Below are 24175 nucleotides of genomic sequence, written 5' to 3' on the forward strand. Positions count from 1 at the left end.
TCAGTTTGACTCGAAACTTGGTGTAGTGTTAAATCGATTGGGATAGTTAATAAAGGTTAGAATTTTGCGAAACTTTCATGGTTTGATTCTTGTTCAAGTGAACCTAGTAGTTGATAGCCTAGTCAATTAACGTCGTTAGTACAATTAACTTAAGTAGTTAATTATTTAATAGTGGTCACGGCTCAAATACGATATCAGATTTGTCAGACAAAAGTATAAGCGAGCCAGGTAAGTTTTAGCCCCCCCCCTGCGTTTACCTTTAAATGTTTTTGGGGTTGTATTAATACTCACGAAAGAAGGTAAAAGATGATTGCGACATGTTTTATATGAGAAAGTAAATGGGTAAACTAATAATAACTATACTTACTCATTTTATGTTAAGTTGAATGAAGAACGCGAGTATGTCATGGCGTGGACATCAGGGAGGTAATCACTTTATACTTGTCCACATCATGAATTCTCATGGGTAGTATGCGAGTGCTTATACGATAGACAATATTCCTTTTATGAATACGAGTAGACGTTCCTTTTATGGATATTAATAGATGTTCCATTTATGAACATGTTAGCGTGTTGTTATGGACAAGAAAACACGGGCATTAACACATAAAGGAATAAAAGCCTATACGGTGTTTAAGAACGTGTTGTTATGTGGTGTAGTTCTAGATACAAGGTATTGACTGATAGAATAGTATATGTGTAATGTGGTCCAGTTATCGATACTATGGTAATGTGGTCCAGTTATCGACACAAGGAGAATATGGTCCAGTTATGGATACTATAATATGGATGCAATGAATAGGTGGTCCAATAAGGGACACTAAGTGTGGAAGCGAATAATTATGTGTGTGCGTGTAGTATGATTGCATGGTATGGTAGTTATATATATAGGAACAAGTTTAAGAGGGAAATCAAAAAAAAATGAGGAACCAGGAAACTCTTCATTTTACATGTATGAAAAATACTAAAAAAAATAAAATTCATTGTTCATGTAAAAAACACAATTTTACATAATCTTTTTAGAGTTTTTACATATAGACACATGTAAAAGCCGTTTTCAATATATATATATATATAGAGAGAGAGTGAGAGAAAGAGAGAGTAAGGTTATAATAAAAAGTAAATTTTTCCTAAGAAGTATAGTAAGTGTGTTTTCACCATTAGATCTAATAAAGCACACCGCACAATAAACACACTTTTCATATCCACCGTTAGATCAACATATCTAACGCACCAGATTACTTCTTACAATTCTTAGACACACTTTACTTCTTATTTTAACCCCACCCTAGAAAATTAAATATTTTTATTAGAATGTCTTCTACATGTATTTTTAAGCAAAATGAATAGTTCTCCGGTTCCCAACTTTTTTTGAGTTCCCTCTTATATATATATATATATATACATATGTGTGTGTGTGCATGATCCAGCTATAAATACTAGTAGAATAGATAGCGTATATGAATGGTGCGTGTGCTCTGATATGCATGATAAAGACAAAGATAAGAACATAAATGAATGTGTAAGAAATAAAGGTGATGTTAATCTATCTTCGGATACGAAAGAGCCGTGTGTCAATTGTTAAGAATTGATCATTTATGAAAAGAAAGAAACGTTAGAATTCACTCAGCGGGTAGCTAACTTTTAGTATGCATGCAGAGATTGTAGATGGCGCCGAGAGCTTGAAGTGCGTACGAGGCTTTCCGTATCGAAGATGAGTTAAAGAAATAAGTTAAATTTAAAATTTTCAGTTTCCGCTGCAAGTTCTATGTTATTTCGCTGTGTTGAACTGAGTTTATGAGTAAATCCAACGTTAAAGTAGGGCGGCCGGGTCCGGAGCCTTACACGTCTATAATCTACTAACTAAATAGCAATTTATGCTAGGTCTAAACCAAAAATCAATCACATAATCTTCAGCAACAAGAAAATAATAATTCAAACTGATTGCCGGCCACAAATATATGACTGAAATCAGCAACAAACTCCATCAATTACGAGATTCAAGTACGAAGCAAACATTCATACATTAATACACCACAAATATTAAGGATAATAACATATCAAGCGATACAACTCCCTAACAAACACATCCTAATAACCTAACCTGAAGAAACGTGGATCTACTCACTGGTAGCAGATCTACTTTCCTCGGGTGTGGTTACGATTCTTCACCGATGGTTTTTCTGGATCTGGGTTCTTCCACCTACAAAATGAACAGCGCCGTTAACTTACCCCTCAGAAAGGGACAGAGGGGTCCTCTTTGGGGTAACCCTCCGGCGTGAGAATAAGTATATGTAGGAGAAGATAATAATGTGAGAGTAAGGGAATCTGGAGAGTATTGCTTAATAGCTGAATACTGTATGTTACTCTGTATGATTGTGTGACTGTGTTTTTGTATATCTTTCCTTGTGGAGTTGATGCTGTATTTATAGTGCTAGGGTTTCCCCTGATTGAGCTGAGACCAAATTAGGGTTTTGTTGGCCTCCTCCAATCGATTTGCGCCACGTGTCCTTGGAGACACCTGGTGCTTTTTCATTGGTTATAATCACGTGGTAACCCATGAGTCATGCTGAGCTTTCCACCTTTCATTTAGCAGCTGTCAACATCAGCATATCCTTATTCCTTAAAAAGATGCCTTCTGGAAGGTTGTCTGACGTGCACAATCAAGGTTGCCCTAATCCTGATTTGGATAAGGACGAGGTTGATTATGTGCATGTGTGATATGCGCCCATCCTGAGGATGCGCGAGGTCTTCTCTTTATTCTCACGCGCAGATATTTCATGCGCAGATGTGATACGCACAAGCATGTAATACGCGTCACGCGCGGATGCCCCACGCGCAACTGTGATATGGGTGGGCATGTATGATGCGCGAGCATGTGATATGCGCCGCGCGCGGATGCGCCACGCACGATGTGATATGCATAAGCATATATGATGCGTGAGCATGTGATACGCGCGAGCATATGTGATGCATGAGCATATGTGATGCGTGAGCATATGTGATGCTTGAGCATATGTGATATGTGCAAGCATGTGATGCTTGAGCATATGCGATATGCGCTGTGCGCATAAGTTTTGGCTTTGTGCCTTGATAATATCTTTGATTTCTAATGTCTTGTATATATCTTGTGGTTTGACCCGCCCCGCTCGATGTTGAGGCGGGTACATACCTCTTCAAGCCCCCCCAGTCTAATGTGTGTCTTATCTCGCGCTAGCGCGGTAAGATAGATATTAGACTTACTGATTTGGTCTTTTTAATGGGGTTTTGTCGTTTTCTTGGTTGTTTCCATCGTTGCGCGAAGTTCTATCCATTTGGTTGAAACGAAGGGTCCAAACACGTGGTTGGTTGGTGGTGACGTGCGCCGGAAACGTGTCAGACGTTTCGTGTGCTCGAGGTGCTACAGTTGCCTTTCATGTCCCCTCACACAGCTGTCTGGAACACGTGTCGCGCTCGCATTGGTTTGCACCTGCGAGTGGGGGCGCGTCTCTGCTCCGTGGCAGTTCCGTTACGTTTTTATGTCCCCTCAACAGTGTTAGGGACACGTGCCGCGCCCGCGTTGGCTTACACCTGCGAGTGGGGGCACGTGAAATCCGATCAGTTGCCAATTTTCTCTCTCCTGGGCCTATAAAAGCAGGCCCTTAGGAAAAATTTTTATCTTCATCTTCATTGTTGTGTACTCCAAAGCTTCTATCTTTCCGATTTTCTGGTTATTGCTTCCAGATACCCTGTTATCTGCTGCTGTTGTTATTGTATGTCTGATAGCTCAGACTCCTCTAACCCCTCAATCACCTCTATTGCCTCTCGAAGACGCCGTGTGAAATCTGTGGTGATGTCGACATTGAAGCAAAAGGGCAAGGGGAAGAGGGTTGTTGAGACCACATCGGAGGAAGTAGGGAGGACCAAGGCCACGAAAAGGTGGAATGAAATCCCCTGCAAATTGAGGCAGGCCGATCTCGACAGCCTCATCTCGTCACAGGGTTTTCTCCCTGTGTTTGGCTGCATGTTGCCTGTGGCCGGGCAAACGGCGGCGGACCCGCCTCCCGGCTATATTTCACTGTACACCCATTTTTTCACCCACTGCAACCTTCGTCTTCCGATGACAAGGTTTGTAGGCGCGGTGTTACGGTTTTTCGGGATTCATATATCCCAAGTCCATCCGTTTGGACTTGTGCGCATGACTCATTTCGAGTTCATGTGCAAATCACAGCGCGAGGAGCCCACCCCTCGGCGCTTTCAATTTTTTTACAAGCCCAAGATCCAAGATTCTTGGATCTCCTTTATTCCTCGCAGTCAGAAGGTTAAGTGCAGCACCGTGTCATTCAAGAGCCTTCATGACTGGTCTGAGAGGTTCTTCTACATCAGGGCTGGTGTAATCCCCATCCGCATGACGATGCGCGCGATCGATTCTGCGCCCGCGGATGCGGATGTTATTAAGAACCCAACCGGCGCCTGGGTTAAGAAACTGACCGCCGAACCATCCCCCGCCAAGAAAATTCGCGAGGAGGCGCTGGTGGGGGTCGGCATGAGTAAGCTGTGGGCCGACAGCGTGGCGGAGCCTGTCATCCAAGTGGAGGGCTTGCGTAAGTTATCGCATTGCTTTATTTCCGCGCTAATAGAATTTGCCTTTGCTGATATTATTTGTCTTGTTTTTGCGCAGTAACCAAGGAGTTTTTCCACGCCGCATACGACGATCAAGTGGAGGGTGGCTCCGTCCCGCTGGGCGCTGGGGAGGTGGGCTTCCCAGATCGCTTCGATGACATGTTCATCCCTGTGGATCTGGAATTTGACTTTGATAGCGACGCGCCTGGTAAGCCTTCGCACTTATGCTTATTCCTTTAGAATACCAAAGTTTATTAACAGTTTTGTTGCTTGTATTTGCAGATGCGCTCGAAAACTACGAGCTGGAGCTCGCGGAAGAGGAGGAGGAGGAAGAGGAGGCGCCCCTACTAAAGCGCAAAGCTAAGGGGAAATCTGGCGCAGGGGGCAGTAAGAAACAGAAGAAAGATGACACCCCTGTCGCTCATCCCCATGCTCAAACGAAGGGACCTGAGGAAACCCAGGTGTTTACCACCAAGGTTTCTTTAGCTTCCCTGCCTGTGAAAGTGGGCAGACCTCCTGTCCACTTGAGGTATGGTGGCGCGACCTCCTCCCTTCGCGCGGCTGAAGAGAGAAGCAGTGCCGCGCCTGCGAAAGGTATACTTTGCTTACCCATAATGGTTCAATGAGGGCGATTCTGATTGAATTATTATTAAATCTTTTCGCATTTGAATGTTTGCAGGACCGGCGACGGTAGCAGATCAGCCGCAGGCGCAACAAGGTGCTGAGGCTGCGCCGGGGGCTGCTTCGAAGTCCCCTGTTCTACCCTCAGAAAAGGGTAGAATGAACTTTATGGCGATGTTCGCCGCGCGAACAGAATTGCGCCAAGGTATGTTTGCGCATTTGTCTTCTGAATTTTTTGTTTTGATCAAGTCATAAACCATTTTTTGTTGTTGATTTGTTCATAGGAGTTGTAGCTGGCGTACAAGCTGCTGGTGACACTCCTGGCGCCGTTGCCGGCGCCGCTGGTTCTGCTCCTGCTCCTGCTAGTGCTGAGTCTCCCCTTATTGGGATTACAAAGGAGCAGGAAGCCGTATTGCGCGCCGAACTGGCGGCGTCGAGACCTCCCTCGCCTCCTCCTACGCGGAGCCCTCTCCGCGAGACTGGTTTGGAGCCCTCCAGGTCGCAGGAGAAGAGGCCGATTGAAGAAGATGAGGAGGATGAGGGAGCTCAAGCTGAAGACTCCTTCGGAGTCCGTGCCAGCCCTGCGATGCCACAAGACTTCGCAGCACAGACTTCTGGTGAGGCTGGCGCTGACTTTTCTGCTTCATCCCCGCAGGTATGTTTTAATTTGTTGCTCCGCTGCGCGTACTTCCATATAAGTATGTTTTTATGACTTAGAACATTTCTTGTGTTTTGCAGGAAGGTGACCACGTTTACCGCCCGAGATGGAATATTAACGAAGACAGTTCCTTCCAATCCATGGGTGTATGCGAGGACTTCTGGGCTCATGCCGTGCCTCCTACTGAAAGGAGGTATCAGGAGGGGCGCACCCGCGCTGACTTGCTCAACGATCACATTTTCGCTGGGTCGGCTTTCTTTGCTGCCTCCCAAGAGCTTCATCGTGATTATATTAAAGTACGCGATGCTCTTGTGGAAGCCCAGCAAGAGGCTAAGGTGGCTGCCTGGAACCTTTCTGATGCTCGCGCACGAGCTGAGAAACTCCAGGCGGAGCTCAGCGAAAACCGAGCAAGTGCCAACACCGCCTTTATTAAGCGCGGGCATGAGCTCCAAGCTGCGCGGGAGAAGCAGCAGGTGGCGGAGACCGAAGTTGCCAAGTACGCGCGGAGAGTGCGTGACTTGGAACTGGAGGCGGAGGCGCGTGACCAAGCTATCGTCCAGAGTATCACTGAGAAATCATCACTGGAGAGTGAGGTTGCGCGCCTGAAGAAGGAGTTGGCGGCCGCGCAAGCCGATAGAGATGAGGCCTTGGCGACGGCAGCGTCTAGCCAGGAAGCACTTGATGCTGCGCAGGCGGAGAAAGAAAAAATTTTGGCGGCAGCAGCGTCTGATAAAGAGGAGCTAAAAAAGACAAAGGAAACTGTTGAGTTATTAAACTCCCAGGTTCCTGCCCTCGAGACGTCTGTTGCTGGCCTCGCGCAGGATCGCCAATGGCTGGTGTCACAGGGCATGACTCGTTGCGCTTTGGCGATGAAATATTCTGGCGAGTTTCAGGCCCTTGTGATGGACTGCAATGCTGCCGCGCGCTTGGTGGGTCGAGCTGAAGGGTTTACGGATGGCTATGAATATGGCATGTTGAAGAAGAACCCATCCGAGTACCCTTACAAGAGCGACGCGGCCTGCGCGGACATGGCCGCGGTGGGGGAGAAGTATATGAATACTCCCATCCCCATCCTTGTGCAGGTACTTTGACCTTAATGAGTTTTTCTTGATTAATTTTCGAAGTGTTTTGTACTCAATACTTTTCTAATGATTTGCAGATAGCTGCGCTTGCTGACCAGCCCGACCTCGGCGCGCTAAAGAAGTTGCTCGATGAATGCGAGGGGGCTGGTGGCGATGATGGTGGCGCGGGGGATGTTGCCCCTGCCAGCGGCTCTGGCGCGGCGAAAGAATCTGCTCCTGACACCGTCGTGATAGAAGACTCGATTGAGGAGGAAGAACTTGACTATGGTCAGTTTGAAGATGAGGAGCGGGCCGCGCCAGATGCTGCGGGAGATGATGAGGGTGATGAAGTGGCTGACGTCGACGTGGAGACTTGAGAAGCCCTTCATCTTTCTAATTTTTTTTTTTTTTTTTTTTTTTTTGTTATACTTGTAATTTGTAACTCATCACACTTGTAAATTTCAATGCTATGGAATGAAATTTGTTTTCCCTTTTTCACATCTTGCGCATTCCCATTCATCTCTTCATGTTTGCTTGTATAGATATAAGATATGCTTGCACGTTAAAATAAGAACAAGGTTGTAAGGAAATTATTCACTTAACCATAGTCCTATTTTGTAAGTGGTTTCGCAGTATCTTGTTTATGCTGACATGCGCGATGACTTTTCACTATTCCTTTTTTGCGCGTCGTTGTCGCGCGTTTTTTATATGGAATTATGAGTTTTAGCCATTACATGTCAGCATGTGTTACTCAGATATCCACTATGATTTAGCGCGCGACCTCGACCTGAGACCTCAACAACTACGATTTGGCATGTACTTTGCCTTAGTTGTGTTTAGGGATTTTTATGATCAGGCTGCGCGGGATGTAAGATGGATGTTTGTGAGTGTTTTGAGCTAAGGCTCTTTGTTTTGGGCTAAGGCCCTGACGTTTTTAGAGTTAAGACTCGTTAACGTGTTTGAGCTAAGGCTCGTAGGTTTGGGCTAAGGCCCTGACGTTTTAGAGTTAAGACTCGTTAACGCGTTTGAGCTAAGGCTCGCGCATGTATGTTTTACTTCTTTTTATTTTGTTTTGAAGTCAATATAGTGTTGTCATATTGCTCCAAATTAATAAAGGAAGTGTGAAACATGTATGCAAAGGTAATAGAACAAATATTGAAAGATAGCGCGAATCATCATTCATGATGGCTTAAAAGCCTTGATTACATATTTGAATTTTTACATGAAGCATTTTCTAAGCTGTGCTGCATTCCATGCGCGCGGTATCTTTTTTCCATTCAAATCTTTTAAAGTGTACGCGCCTTTCCCCAATTCTTCTGAGATTTGATAAGGTCCTTCCCAATTGGGGGACATTTTTCCTGGGGGTATTGCGCGGCTAGCTTCATTGTTTCGAAGGACAAAATCATTTTTCTTGAAGTGGCATTCTTTAACGCGCTGATTATAATATTTTTCCAGCTGTTTCTTGTATTTGGCTTCATTGATAATAGCCGCTTCTCTGCGCCCTTCAAGCAAGTTGAGGTCCAATCTTCTTTCGCGCTCGTTATCAGTCTTGCTCATCATGAGTACCCTATGGGATGGGCATCCAATTTCTGCTGGGATCATAGCCTCTGTCCCATAGGTTAGGCTGAACGGGGATTCGCCATTGCTAGTTTTGCTTAATGTCCTGTGCGCCCACAGGACATTAGGTAACTCTTCGACCCAAGAATGGGATTCTCCCTCCAACCTTTTCTTCAGCCCATTTAACAAACTTTGATTCGCGCGCTCCACTTGGCCATTCCCCTGAGGGTGGTAGACCGAAGTGAAGATTTGGTTGATGTGCAATTCTTTGAGCCAGCTGGATATCTTCCTGTCAGTGAATTGTTTGCCATTGTCGCTCACAATTTCCATAGGAAGGCCAAAACGGCAAATGATGTGGCTCCAGATAAATTGCTTCATCGCCTCAGCTGTGATTTTTGCTAGTGGCTTGGCCTCAACCCATTTTGTGAAATAGTCTACCGCCACTACCAAAAATTTCACTCGCCCTTGCGCTTGCGGCAGGGGCCCCACAATATCAATGGCCCATTTGTGGAAAGGCCATGCGGAGGTCACTGGAATCAAGTTGTTCTTTGGCCGCATGGTGTTTGGCGCGTAGCTCTGACATGCCTTGCATTTTTGGATTTCTTTTAGCGCATCCAAGTACATGCCTGGCCAATAGTAGCCTGAGCTCATTGCCTTGGCAACCACCATGCGCGGGCCAGCGTGTATTCCGCAGATTCCTTCGTGAATCTCCCTAATCACATAGCTTGCTTCTTCAGCATCCAGGCATTTCATGAGCGGTCTAAGATAAGAGCGTCGATATAATGTACCATCAAGTAGTTCATAGTTCTGCGCCTTGTGTCTTATCTTTCTCGCCTGTGCGCGATCGTCCAGTAACTTCCCCTCCTTCAGGAATTCCATTATTGGAGTTATCCAGGATGAAGGGGTTGTATGAATTACAAGGACAGATTGCGTTTGCACTGACGGGTTGCTCATCACTTCCACCCTGACATATTTGCCAAAGTGATCAAAATTAGTTGATGCCATCTTACTCAACGCGTCAGCGGACTTGTTTTCGCTGCGCGAGATGTGTATGATTTTGAAGAAGTCAAACTGCTCAACGAGCTTTTTTGCCTGCTCTAGATATAGAGGCATGGTGTTCTCCTTGGCATCATAAAGGCCATTGACCTGTGCAGCTACCAAGTAAGAATCAACATGGGCCTCTAGCCTTTTAACTCCAAACTTGCGCGCAATGCGCAGACCAGCCAGCAGGGCTTCATACTCAGCCTCATTGTTGGTACTCTTGAAGTCCAACCTAATAGCATAAGTATATTCATGATTATCAGGGTCCACCAGTTTGAGGCCTGCGCCGGACCCTTCGCTGTTGGAGGCTCCATCAGTGAATAGCCTCCAAACATCTTCTTCATCATTTGCTCGCGGAGGGTCTACCTCGCGCTGAGCTTCTTCAATCTTTCCCTCTGGGATTTCCGTGATGAAATCCGCTAAAACTTGACCCTTTATTGCTGGACGGGGCTTATAGGTGATCGTGTGTTCACCTAATTCCAGCGCCCACTTTGTCAGCCTTCCGGAGAGCGCGGGGCGTCGCAAGACTTGCTGGATGTTGTAACCTGTCAGAACTTCAATAGGATGACCATTGAAGTATCTATGAAGCTTGCGCGACGCGTGTGTTAGTGACAAAACTAACTTTTCCATGATGGAATAGCGCGTCTCTGGGTCTGTCAGCACCCGACTCACATAGTATATTGGCGTTTGGATCCCCTTGCGATCCACCAATAATACTGCGCCGATGGCGCGGTCTCCAGCTGACAAGTACAATGTAAGGGTTTCGCCAGGAAGTGGAGCTGTGAGCGCGGGCAGCTTTATGAGACATTCTTTTATCTCACTGAAAGCTTGCTCAGCCTCGGGCGTCCACTTGAATTGGCTCTTCTTCAAGCAGTTCCTCAAAGTGTTAACGAATGGAGTAGATTTGCTGGCGTGGTTCGCTAGGAACCTGTTGATTGACACCAATCTACCATTCAGCTTCTGAACCTCTTTCATGGTGGATGGTGAAGGCATATCAAGGATGGCTTCCACCTTTTCAGGGTTCACCTTGAAACCATCCTTAGTGACCATTACACCAAGAAATTTCCCCTCTTCCGCGCCGAAAGTACATTTGCTCGGGTTGAGCTTCATGTTGACTTCCGTTAAGCGCTGAAGAGTTTCCTCGATGTCTTTGAGCATTTGTCTCTCCTCCCTGCTCTTGATCACCAAATCATCAACGTAGACTTCTAGATTTCTTCCGATTTGTTCACTGAAAACCGAATCCATAAGTCTCTGATAAGTGGCGCCCGCATTCTTTAAACCAAAGGGCATTTTTGTGTAACAAAAAACACCCTTGTCGGTTCTGAAGGCAGTCTTGTCTTCGTCTTGTGGTGCCATTTGAATCTGGTGATAGCCTTTGTAGGCATCCAGGAAACATTTGAGCTTGAATGGCGCCACGGAGTCCACCTTTGCGTCGATGTTTGGGAGGGGGTAACAGTCTTTCGGACATGCTTTGTTGAGGTCCTTGAAGTCAATACACATCCTCCATGACCCGTTGCTTTTCTTTACCATCACAGGATTGGTTACCCACGTCTGGTATCGGATCGGGCGGATGATGTTTGCGCGCAACAGGTCCTCAACTTGCTCATTCATGGCCTTCGCCTTTTCATCCCCCATGATTCTCTTTTTCTGAGCAATTGGCTCCACCGACTTGAACGTGTTAAGAGAATGTCGCGCCAAGTCTCGCGGGACCCTAGTCATATCGGAGTGTTGCCACGCGAAGACCGACGTGTATTTTGTGAGCAACCTTTTCATTCTCAATCTCGTTTCGTCTGAAATGGTAGCGCCAATTGTGACCGTTTGCTCTGGGAATTTTGGGTTTAAAATCCACTTCTCTGGCGCATTGTCCGCCATTGGAAGTTTCATTCTCCCTTCCCGCGGCGTACTTGTCACTGCGCACAAATGATCGCGGTAAACAAATGTTACGCCTGTTGGTGTAGGGAACCCCAATGCGCCGTGCGCTGGCGACGGTATAGCATTAAATTGGGCAATCGTTCCCCTACCCAGGATCATATTGTGGCATGACGTGGTGGGCAAGACCAAGAAGTTGACAACTTCGGCTCGCTTGTGCTCATCATCCCCCATAGTTAATTCAAACTGAATTTGACCTAGGGGATGGATGATTTCATTTGAAACACCACAGATTGGTGCGTTCACCATCTCGAGCCGCGCTTGGTCTGCCGGGTCTAACTTTCTGAAACATTGCTCATACATAATGTCAGATTCGCTTCCAGTGTCCACCAGGACCTTTGACACTTCGTAATGAGCAATGTGTGTGGTGATGACGAGAGGGCTGCTGATTGAAGGGCCTCCCCTGATTGTTGGGAAGATAACTTGCTGCTCGCGCCAATCTCCGTGGATTTGCGCGCTTCTCTTTTTTGACGTCTGCCCTTGTCGTCCCCCCTCAGCCACACAGATTCTTTTGTATTTCTTGCTGGCAGAGGCTCCTTCCGGTTGCTCATCTTCTATTCTTGGGTTTTTCACCAAGTGAGCCAGCCTGCCTGATTTTACATCCTTCTCGATCGCATCCTTTAAATGATGGCATGCGTCGGTGTTGTGGCCCGGGGACCTGTGAAATTCACAATATTTGCCACTGTTTTGCGGTCCCTTGTAGTGTAGTTGCTTGGGGGGCTTGAATTGGACATTCTCAGTACTTAACACCTGTGAAGGTGTTTTAGTGAGGGGAGTCCATATTCTTGGCAGAGGTCTGCTAGGATCTCTGCCGCCCTCCCTCTTGTCACCCTCCCCGCGATTACGAACATCTTTTTGGGGCTGGGGTGAGCTTGGTTGCGTTTGCTTTTCTGCGGAAGAAAAACTTGTTGGTTGCAACCTGGACCATACAGAGTTCTGTTTGGCCCTCTTCTCTTTGCTGCGCGGTGATTCAGCCTGATGCGCTCTTTCTCTTGCCCTATCTTGGGCAATCTGTTTTTCATTTCTCGCGAAGACTAACGATGCTTCCATTAGTTTTGCCCAAGTGGTGGGCATACCATCTCTGCTTACGAGAGCTCGGCGGAGTTGATCACTGCGCGCGCCTTGTATAAAAGCCACGCGCAGGAGTTGCTCAGTTATACCCCCGATTGCCAGAGACTCCTGATTGAAACGAGTGATGTAGTCCTCAATCGTTTCATCATTCCTGCGCACGCAATGCATGATGTCATCAGGATCGCGCGTGTGTCTGCGCTGCTGTACGAAGTGGGCTTGGAACTTTTCCAATAGTTCCTCGAACCCATCAATTTGCCCAGTCGGCAAGCTCTCGAACCAGACACGCGCCGCGCCCGTAAGGCAGCGGGCAAACATGTGACACCATGTTGGCATCGTCCAGCTCTCTAGGTTTCCCGTGTTATAGAAACCTTGCAAAAAGTCATCTGGATCTGTTGTGCCATCATATTTGCCCAGACCACTTGGCATCTTGGTCTTGTGCTGGATGGGGTCCTTAGCGATGCGCTCAGTAAATTTTGAGTGCTTCACTAAGATGGCCGGCCTGTACGGCTTGGTTACGTCCACTTGCCCCCTCACTGGCGGGCTGTACGGCATGTGCAGATCCAGATCTGCTCTGGCTCCAGGCGCCATGTTCACAGGCGCGCGGAGTTGTGAGCCTCCTGCATGAGTATCTCGCGTCTTCCTCATGCTATGCACTTCTTCATCACTGAACTCAGTGTGTGCAGTGTGAACAGAATGTCCGTCTTCCGGCGCGCGCGGCCTTTTTGTAGTCTGCTTATCAAACGCTTGCCTTTGTGTTTGGTCGGCTAGCTTTTTCTGTTTGACCATTTCATTGTACTTTTCCATTAGACGCCGCTGCTCGTTTATGAGCCATTCATTCGGATCATTTGTTTCTTCTTCTGGACCCATTGGTCCTTTCAGTTTCGCGCCGGCAAGATTTTGTAACGTGAGATCGTCTGGAGGAGTTTCAGTCTGGCCGTGAGGGGTTGTGATGAAGGGACGGTTACTGGTGGTGCGCGTAGAATCACGCGGCACCCTCAGAAACTGCTGTCCCTCATTGACACCCTCACGTTCAATATCCTCCAGAGCTTGATCAGCGTTACGAACGCCAGAAACCATGGTGATTGATTTTTTTAAAAGTAGATCTGATGAGATCTGATTGCCGTTTGTAACAGTGGATGGCGCCAATGAAGAAACGTGGATCTACTCACTGGTAGCAGATCTACTTTCCTCGGGTGTGGTTACGATTCTTCACCGATGGTTTTTCTGGATCTGGGTTCTTCCACCTACAAAATGAACAGCGCCGTTAACTTACCCCTCAGAAAGGGACAGAGGGGTCCTCTTTGGGGTAACCCTCCGGCGTGAGAATAAGTATATGTAGGAGAAGATAATAATGTGAGAGTAAGGGAATCTGGAGAGTATTGCTTAATAGCTGAATACTGTATGTTACTCTGTATGATTGTGTGACTGTGTTTTTGTATATCTTTCCTTGTGGAGTTGATGCTGTATTTATAGTGCTAGGGTTTCCCCTGATTGAGCTGAGACCAAATTAGGGTTTTGTTGGCCTCCTCCAATCGATTTGCGCCACGTGTCCTTGGAGACACCTGGTGCTTTTTCATTGGTTATAATCACGTGGTAACCCATGAGTCATGCTGAGCTGTCCACCTTTCATTTAGCAGCTGTCAACATCAGCATATCCTTATTCCTTAAAAAGATGCCTTCTGGAAGGTTGTCTGACGTGCACAATCAAGGTTGCCCTAATCCTGATTTGGATAAGGACGAGGTTGATTATGTGCATGTGTGATATGCGCCCATCCTGAGGATGCGCGAGGTCTTCTCTTTATTCTCACGCGCAGATATTTCATGCGCAGATGTGATACGCACAAGCATGTAATACGCGTCACGCGCGGATGCCCCACGCGCAACTGTGATATGGGTGGGCATGTATGATGCGCGAGCATGTGATATGCGCCGCGCGCGGATGCGCCACGCACGATGTGATATGCATAAGCATATATGATGCGTGAGCATGTGATACGCGCGAGCATATGTGATGCATGAGCATATGTGATGCGTGAGCATATGTGATGCTTGAGCATATGTGATATGTGCAAGCATGTGATGCTTGAGCATATGCGATATGCGCTGTGCGCATAAGTTTTGGCTTTGTGCCTTGATAATATCTTTGATTTCTAATGTCTTGTATATATCTTGTGGTTTGACCCGCCCCGCTCGATGTTGAGGCGGGTACATACCTCTTCATAACCTAAACACATACACGAGATGTATACTAAATTACCAAAACTCAAACATGATTCAACATCATACATTAACTCAATAGCAATTACACTAGGTCTATAACATCAACCATACAATTCCATAACAATTCAGCATCATTAACTAATTCAACAACAATTCATCGTAATAACATAAACCTAACACATACTAACTAAGTAACTAACTCAATAGCAGTTTACGCCAAGGCTAAAACATCACAATAACTAGCTCAACACCAATTCAAGCTATGTGTAAACATAAATCAACAATATAACTAACCGTTAGTTCACCGATAACAGCTAGATCCGCGCACGGGGGCGTTTCATCAACTGGAGCAAAGTTACCGAAGAGCCAATGATGCGGCTGTGATGAATCATGCATTAGCTTCACCACAAGCTTCTCGAGACAATCAATTGCTTTGGACGTGAATCCTTTACTCGGCTTAGGGTTAACCGCCACCACTCTACCGCCAATTCCCGCTTCAGTGGTAACCATCCTGTTATAGTTAGTGAATGAGTGTTTGTGACTAATAGTAATATTGAAACAATTTAAAATTTAAAATTTAAAATATAATACTTACAATATTAATATTAATAAAAATAAATTAATAATGACAACTTAATAGTCTTTAATTTAATATTTTAAGTGGTGAATATTGAGTAAACAAAACATTGGAAGGACTAATATGTATGTAAATATTGTTAACAGAAAATAATAATTGATTTGATAAGCTTGAGGTGAGGTTTACATTCATTAAAAATAGTATGGAAGGGTGGTATGGTACTTTAGAAGCATCCTTTAGAAGCATCCATACGTTTTCTTCTCAAAATTTACTTTCTAGTACCCTAATCGTTATTACTTACAAGTAGGTTTACATATATATATATATATATATATATATAATTTAAATCCAATATATAAAAGAAGAATTGAAAGCTACCGCTTTTGTTTGTGGTTGATGGAAGGAGGTGGTTGACATTACATCCACTACATTTATTTTCCTCGCGAATGATTTACTATATAAGCAGACGTAAAGAAATATTGAATCAAGAAAACAAGTAGTTATGGTGGTAAGGTTGTTGGGCCACAACTCGTGGAACACGTCTTGGAGTTTTGGAGGAGGCGAATATTCAAGTCTTTTTTATTTTTTTTGCTTTTTCAGAATAAAAATATTTAAATGTTACCTCTAAATTTTAATCAAATTTACATTGTTGTCCTTGAAATTTATTAAAGCCACTCTACAATTCAAAATTTTTAATAACTTTTTATATGGGGTTTCTTCTGATTTGTTAACATTATTTGGGGTTCTATGTCAGAGTGATAGTTATCATGATATGTTTTTGTATTCTCTTTTTTGATGTTCGAGCTTGTGTGTGTGTGGGGTGGGGTGGGGGGGGGGGGGTTATCATGCAATACACGTTGGGAAATTCCTGGTTTTTAGAACGATTAACTTTTAAAATTCATTTAGTTAGAGGATTATCATTAAACAGTAAATAGTTGACATGCGTTCCCTTGTTCTTCATTCTTATGGTTCTCTAGTAGTGATCTTGCCTCATATCACTTATTTCTCGAGTCGCTATTCCGGATATTTTTAGCTAAATCTCGAAGATTCAAGACTCTAGAAGAAACATGGAAGAAGCCATTGCACGATATTAATGAAAATCAATAGTCAAGAACTCAAGATTCAAGACTCTAGAAGAAACGTGGAAGAAGCCATAAATATTGCATGATATTAATGACAAACAATATTCAAGATATCAGTCATAAATATCCATGATATTATCTAGGATTAATCTAGAGTTATCGGTATATTACTCTTAGACTAACCTAGATAATTCCATGTAAATATCTATAGAAATCTATATCTAATATCTTTGTAAATTAGTATAAATGAAGGTTTTGGTCTTTTATCCTTACACCTCAAAATCTTGTAATCTCTTTTAAAGTATATAAGTACTTTTGTTCATACAATCTTTAGTTCTCGAAGTCTCTTGATTAGCTTCCTTTGGTGCTTAAAATGTTGGGTCTAGAAAATGATTGAAATATTCTCAACCTCACTGAAAAAGCCTAAATATGAACCTCAAGCACTTTTTCACTACACGAGCACCTACAACATCCCGAAAAAACCAAAGTGTTGGTCACGAGCACTATACAAGAACTTGTTTAAGTCCTAGTATTTGGTTAAGAATAAGTCACGAGCATTTATCTTTTGTCGAGAACTTGTGGACATTTGAAGAATTGGCTGCGAATGGATTCGAGCACATGAGTAAACTTGACGAATTTCTCTAAGTCTTACTCTAAGTACTTCAAGTTAGCCACAAGTACCTTCTAAGTCACGAGTACTTGTAGGTCAACAAGCACGAATTGAAGTTATGAGAATGCAACTAAGTGTATGTGCTCGTGAAGTATTCACGAGCACTTAGCCCAAATGCTCTAGATTGGATTTTTAGCCAAGTCAGATATACTCATGAAGAAAAGATGTTCTTGTGAGGAGATATATACTCGAGATGATATAATCCAAGTGTGGAAGATGCTCAAGAAGACCAGGATGTACTCGAAGACCGTGAAGAGCTTATTGCTGAGGCAGATGTGTGGCATTCGTCAAATTATGAATTTTGTATTTGTGTTTATTTACCCAACCCGGGTTAGTAATTCGGATAATTGATTATTAATAAAACGCACATTTATTAGTATTTGTTAGTTTTTATTTATTTTATATTATTATATTGTCATGTACTCATTTAATAATCCTCATAATCGTTTATTTTATGTTATTATTGCATTAAACCAAAGTCAAGGGGCCGATAGTACAAAAGAGAAAATAAAGATCTGAATTCATGCATCATTCCTAAGCATACTCCATGAAATCTTGAAGTATAGAACAATATTTACTTATTTTTGTTAGCTTTTCGTATTTTTGGTATTGTCATAATAATATAGTTATGACAAATTTCTTCTTCTCCAAGATCATGGAGGCTTATTTAATTCAAACTCCGTTGCCTTTAATCATTGCTCATTACTCCTTCTTCATCTAATCACCTAATTTAGTGTTCTGGGCTATTTTGACTTTTAAAAGTCAATCTCGAGCCTCTTCTTCTTCTCAACTTAATTCACGGGTAAATTGTTAGTTTTCTATTATATATCATTCATGGACAGAAAACCCTCTCTCAATTCCATTTTCTTGAGGTGTTTCAGTGTCCAATGGAAATCAATTACTTTTAGGGTTTATCTTAAGTCAAAATTGGGGTTTTAACAAATTTATGAACCAAACTCGCTTAAATAATTTGACTTTTATTGTTTTTATAGTTTATAATAATATTTCATGGTCATGTAAGACCCGAACACTCAAACCGAACACTCATTAAACTCGTTTATATCATGTTAATTAGTTAGAATCGATTATTTTAGACCGAACCAATTTGTTAGGTAAAAATTATTAATAAGAACTCTTAAACTTAGATTTTAGGAGTTAAAATCAATTAGTTTAACACCAAACTTTAAAAGTGAGGAATTACAGAGTAAAATATATTTTTCTAAAACGAGTTTAAAACTCTAACTTAACTAAAACTCTCAACATATTTTATCGTATTTAGGTATAAATAATATTTCTCATGTGAGTTAGTTTATTTTCATTGTTTAGGGTTGTTGGTTGATATGGTCGTGTTAGCTAGTTTAAATTTTAAAGTTTAAAGTTATCGTTTTTTATTATTCGCCTACTTTAATGTGACTTTTACACACCCCTTTTTACCTATTTATTTTAAGGGTAACATTGCATACACAACCTCATGTTTATATTATTGAGTCCTCAATCATAATTTAAAATCATGTGATTGTGATTAATTGCTCGTTAATGATTTATTGTTATATGACTATTTGTTAAACTATTGTTTGGTATGACCTCATCCTCGTCGTCATAGTATGATCATACGACTTGTCTTAATAGTTAGACTTAGGTTAAATCAAATGGATTTTATTTTTTATATATTTCATTAATGTTGTAATCACCGCATCCGCATGAGGATTGTTTTTTTTGCTCACTCAATATTATGCTGACAAAATATATTATTTTTACGCATGCTACAAGTATATTTATTGGATGACTGGAAGCTTGAAGGCGTAGTATTTAGCTTTATGTTATTTGATAATAAGTGAGACAATTGTTTAGTTTTAGTTTTGGATGTTTGTATAGTTTTGATTTTCTTTTGAATAATGTGTACTTGATTATTATGAAATAAATTAATAATTATTGTTGATTTATAACTAGGGTCTCGAGCTTATGAGCAATCATATGTTACACCCCAGCATGTTCCGGCGTTTGTCGGGGTGTGATAGATGTGCTTGGAGAAGAAACTTGTGCTCAAAAAACTTATACTTGTTATATTTTGATGTCTTTATGTATTTTTAGGGTCTCTATAAGGATTGACATGCTACTATAATAGGTGATCGGACATAAGCGACACCACTGGAATAGACTCTTGACAGCCCTAACAGCCTTAATCCCCTGATATTCCTTTTGTATTATCATAAACCTATTTGAGCATTTATTGCATTATCAATTAAGGAGAAATTGCTTTTGGTAACCTCATATCTTCAATTAATATTTGTTTATCTTGCTCACACACGATTATTAGTGTAGATTCCTTGTGCACTTTCAGTAGATCTTAAATATTGTTATTTGTGCTATTCTTAGTCGATCCTGACATAAAAGGCTTATCTTAGCAGGCGTCCAAGTGCCGTATGTAATACCCCAAAAATTTTGATCCAAATATGACCACTTAGGAAAGATGAGGGACCCAAAATATTTTCAAAGTATGTGATGGAGAATGTGAGATAAGGAAGTGGGTTTATCCGACATTGGTGAAACAAGAAATTAAAGTTGTCCCACATTAGAGAAAAAAGAAAGTTGAGTTATCTCACGTTGGTATAAAAATACTGGATTTATCCGACATTAATAAAAGAAGAAACTTGTGAGCTCCTTACAAGGAGAAGAGATCACAAGATAATATTCTTGCATGACAAGACATTGGTGACCTTAGCAAGGGTGCGAAGCACCTGAAGTGCACGAGCACGGGTATGGGAGATAGGCATAATGCGACACTTTGATAGCGCACTTTGCACTTTAAACTTTGCACATTCGCATCATCGTGAGCTGCTTAGAGTCTCATTAGTATTTATGTGAAATAGAAGAACCAAAAATGGAAATTTAAAATTTTGAACCCATCGCGCTACGTGATGGGCAAGACATAAGTCCATCGAGATACGCTATGGAGCTTCACAAAACTCGAGATTATTTTGGTGACGTGCTACGCAACGGCCAAATTCTTTGGGCCATCGCGATAAGCGATGACCCCATTAAGTAACCGGAAACACATGTCACATCACGTGGCACGTGTGGCAGTCCATGTGGCAGTTCGCGAAGACGTTGAGTCATCATGCTACGCAATGACTGATATTAAAAGCCATCATGATACGCGATAGGTTGAGAATTCAGCCTATAAAAGGAGGTGCATGGCTTATTCATTTTTCACACAAGAAACACACATTCCACACATACACACCACATAAAGCGTGCCAAGAGTCCCGTGCCCCGAAGTTTCAACGGTTTAAGCTAGTACGCAACATAGAGTCAAGTGCTGCTCGTTCAAGATTAGGCGTTTAAACTCTAAATACCCGTTTATGGTAGGGATTTTACTTAAGTTATTATTTTATTATATTATTTGGCTTACACCCTAGTCGGGGGTATAACCCAAACCTTGATCAAATCTAAGTTTACATAAGCTTTACAAGTACGAAGTGTGACATCCATCAATTTTGGTTGTTTATTTGTATTTGTTTACCCGACCTGGCCTGTATTCGGATATCTATAATTAATGAAATCGAGTTTTCATTAATATTTTATGTGTTTTAATTAGTTTTGTATTGTTTTGGTAATAAATCACGTTAAATTATCCTTAAAAACTTACTTTGGCCTAAAACACAATTCGGGAAACTACGAGGGCTAAAAGTTACGAAATGGAAAAACTGGGGAACCCCCCTTCTCCCCGTGATAGCACGAGAGGGGGGGGGGGGGGGCTTTGTGCAGCGCGGCCAAGGCTACTATGAAGTTGAATTTTGTGTTTACCGGTCTTCTTCTATTTACTTATTTTCTTTCACTCGTCAACCTTCGAAGGTGAGTAAGTAACATCCCCTTTTTATTTTTAACTGTTTTTGGGATAACATGTATTATGTAAACCTCATTATTATTATGTCACATCCTCAACTACAATTCTAATATATGCATTTACGTGTATTTCTCAATTACTTGTTACATGTAATGTGATTAATTGTTTATTGTTGTTAGCCTCATCCTCATCCTCATTAGTAAGATGTTACGTTGCTTTAGTACCTTGACTTAGTGCCATGATGAACGGATTTTTAGTTGTTATTAGTGCAACTCAATTGTTGTGATTACGCCTTCGCATGAGAACTAAAATATTAGTATTATATATATCAAACTGTGTTTTTACTCACCAGTCTTTTGTTGATCAAATATTTATTTTCATACATGTTGCAGGTACCTACATGAGGTGACTGAGACATGCAAGTAGTTAATGGACCCTTAGGATATCAACCGACTTAATAAGTTATCGTGACGTTTATTTTTGTTTGTTTGGATAAAGTTTTGTTTCAGATTTATGATATACATGGATTATTTAAATTTAAATAATTATATAATGTCATGTTTATATTAACAGTGTCTTGTGAGCTTCTATGCAATCAGTTGCATCTTGACATTTCCATCGTAGGTTGGGGTGTGACACGAAGGTTAGAGTCAAATTGATGTTTCTTCTTGAAGAAAAATTCCTAACATGATGAAGAAACATAGCACATGACTGGAATTAGAGTCACTCATGGAGTTAGATGATTACTATATGAAGATGACTCAACTTTTAATTATTAAAATACTTTAGTCAGGTTAAACAGGAATTGTAAATTAAACACTCGAGTATTTATTATCCGATAGGTTTTGGGAATAAATATATATTTTATTATAAACGAATTCTTACGTTAAACAACCAGCAACTCTGATATATGTACAAAACATGTACTAACTGTTGGTTACACTTCTAGGCCTTAAGTCAGGGTGTGACAATTTGGTATCAAAGCCATTGGTTTATGCGAATTAGATACATGAATGAGAAGTATCTAGGATTTAACCATTGAATGTTTAAATATTACAAATAAGTCTTAAATAATATGGATAAGATAGGAACATATTCCTACCCCTAATCAACTACGTGCAGATGTCTGATCATCATTCTAGTCAAGGATCAATTCAGCCTCCACCCGGTAAAGGAAAGGGATATATGGGAACATCTGAACTCCCAATTCCCGTATCCAATTATGAAGATTTATACCAACCAACATTGGAGGAAGATTCAGATTTATTAGATACTAAGATTCCACCAGTTCCAAGGAGTTTAGATCAGAATATGCATGGAATAGGATCAAGTAGATCCGAGAAACCAATGATGTCAAAGGTAAAAGAAATAATGACCTATCCAGAAGAATATACTTAGGGACAAGAATGCGGCAATTCAAGAACCTTAAATTTCTCACATAAAAGGTGACCATTTGAATGCAGATTATAATTTCTCAGAAGGATACGACATTGAAGATAATTCAATTCATTATGAAATCACCAAATTAGCAGAAGCAATGCTCAAGAAAGAAATGGATACTGAAGAGAAGCAAAACGAAAAGGAGACAAGCAAAAACACCTAGAAGGATAACAAGATCAAGAAATTAATCATTCGATTGAAAAATTAGACAATAAGATCAATAGTATAACTTTAGTAACTTTGTGCACTCTTGTAACTACAACATAAATAAAAAAAATGTGTTAACTTCCTCAAAATATTAAACTTTATAACTTACGTTAAGAGTAAGAAAGCACAAACTCTCAGAGAATTCTTTTAGCAAATATAGAAGTGAGAGAATATCAGCAATGTGATTAAGGAAAAAATTCCATGTCAGTATCTGGGCAGAACCCAAAAGATGACTAATTCCAACTTTTGGTATACTCATAAATCAGAGTTTTGTCAAAATCTAGCAAAAGAAGCAGAAACAGACCCATAAGGAGAATCAGAGAAAGATTCTCATGGTTTGCTTGTACACAAGGTGTGCACTAGCCGTTTCAAGAACATACAATAGGGTAAATTATTGAAGCCTCTAAAGAACTATATCTACCATCATCATTAGGATATTCAGAAAATGATACGATAATGACGGAATACATGGATCTGTCATCCCACACGATTATCCAACATCCTTCCTCAATCAATGGGCGAAATATATGGATTGTTCTCTACATGATACAAACGCCCTTAAGAAAGAGTTAGTTGAGGTAAGAGAAAAGAAAAATAGAAGTCATAATGAAATCCTTTCGATGTATGACAAAATCGTTAAAACGTTTTATAGACAAATAAATATTTAATATTTGTATCGTTTGTTTCAGTGTCACATAGTTGTTGCAAACACTCTATCATTAGTATATAAATAAAAGTTTTTTTCCTACTAAATAAATTCTATTTTCAGAATGTAGAACCCAAACAATCAAGCAAATAATGATGATGCTTCACGTCAAATAAGCAACATGAACATATTATAACCAGCACAGGAGTTTCCTAAGCAGTATCTGGTCAAAATGCAAGAGATGATTCATAACGCAAGGACTCCTCTCATCAACGCAATGAAAGGAGAGTCACATAAAAGTAAATCTCGACATTCAAACAATTATGTTAGAACACATCCATATCGAAATCCTTCTCATTGTAGTGAGAGTGTTCATAGTTCCAATGCTAATAGCAAATTCAATCAAAACTTCAAGAATCAATTAGTAATCCAAGGTTGTGGTTTCTAGAACTTCAAAGCCTATGGACCAAAAAGAATTCTTTGACGACAAAGGTACCATATCATCTATATGATGGCTTGAGGAGATCAAGTCCGTTGATATCATTAGTAAATGTCCGAAACCAAGAAAATCCAGTATTCTTCTCAAAAAATTAAAGGAGAAGCTTTAGAGTGGCGGAACACTCTAATCATGTCAAAAGACAGAGAAACCTTGTATCAACTGAAATGGGAAGCATTTAAAGAACTTGTAATACAAAAGTTTGGCCAATGTATGAAACTGATCTTATTCAAACCAAGTTGTTGAACCACAAGGTATATGACACAAATCTCAAGGACTACAATACTAAGCTCCAAGAGTATTGTAGATTAGTACCACATTTGGTAACATCCGAATCCAAAAAAGTAACCTGCTATATTTGGGGTTTACCTTAGGAGAATAGAGACATGGTGAGGTCTTATATGCCTCAAACGGCTAATTCAACCACAGAATCGGTCGGTTATCTCGTGA

The 24175-nt window shown here is 41.6% G+C and overlaps 1 protein-coding gene across 1 annotated transcript in view; it reads right to left on the minus strand.

Annotated features, from left to right (window-relative positions):
* LOC143551088 (carotenoid 9,10(9',10')-cleavage dioxygenase 1-like) overlaps window positions 1–24175 on the minus strand; it is a 41002-nt gene that overhangs the window by 7650 nt on the left and 9177 nt on the right. Inside the window, exon 2 of the mRNA XM_077041602.1 lies at window positions 15055–15271. Within this exon, the coding sequence (XP_076897717.1) occupies window positions 15055–15271 (217 nt within the window). The remainder of the gene's footprint in view (window positions 1–15054; window positions 15272–24175) is intronic.

Source organism: Bidens hawaiensis, unplaced genomic scaffold (assembly GCF_021521415.1).
Source record: "Bidens hawaiensis isolate Kalapana, Puna unplaced genomic scaffold, B.hawaiensis_p1.1 tig00016263_1, whole genome shotgun sequence".
NCBI classification, from domain to species: Eukaryota; Viridiplantae; Streptophyta; class Magnoliopsida; order Asterales; family Asteraceae; genus Bidens; species Bidens hawaiensis.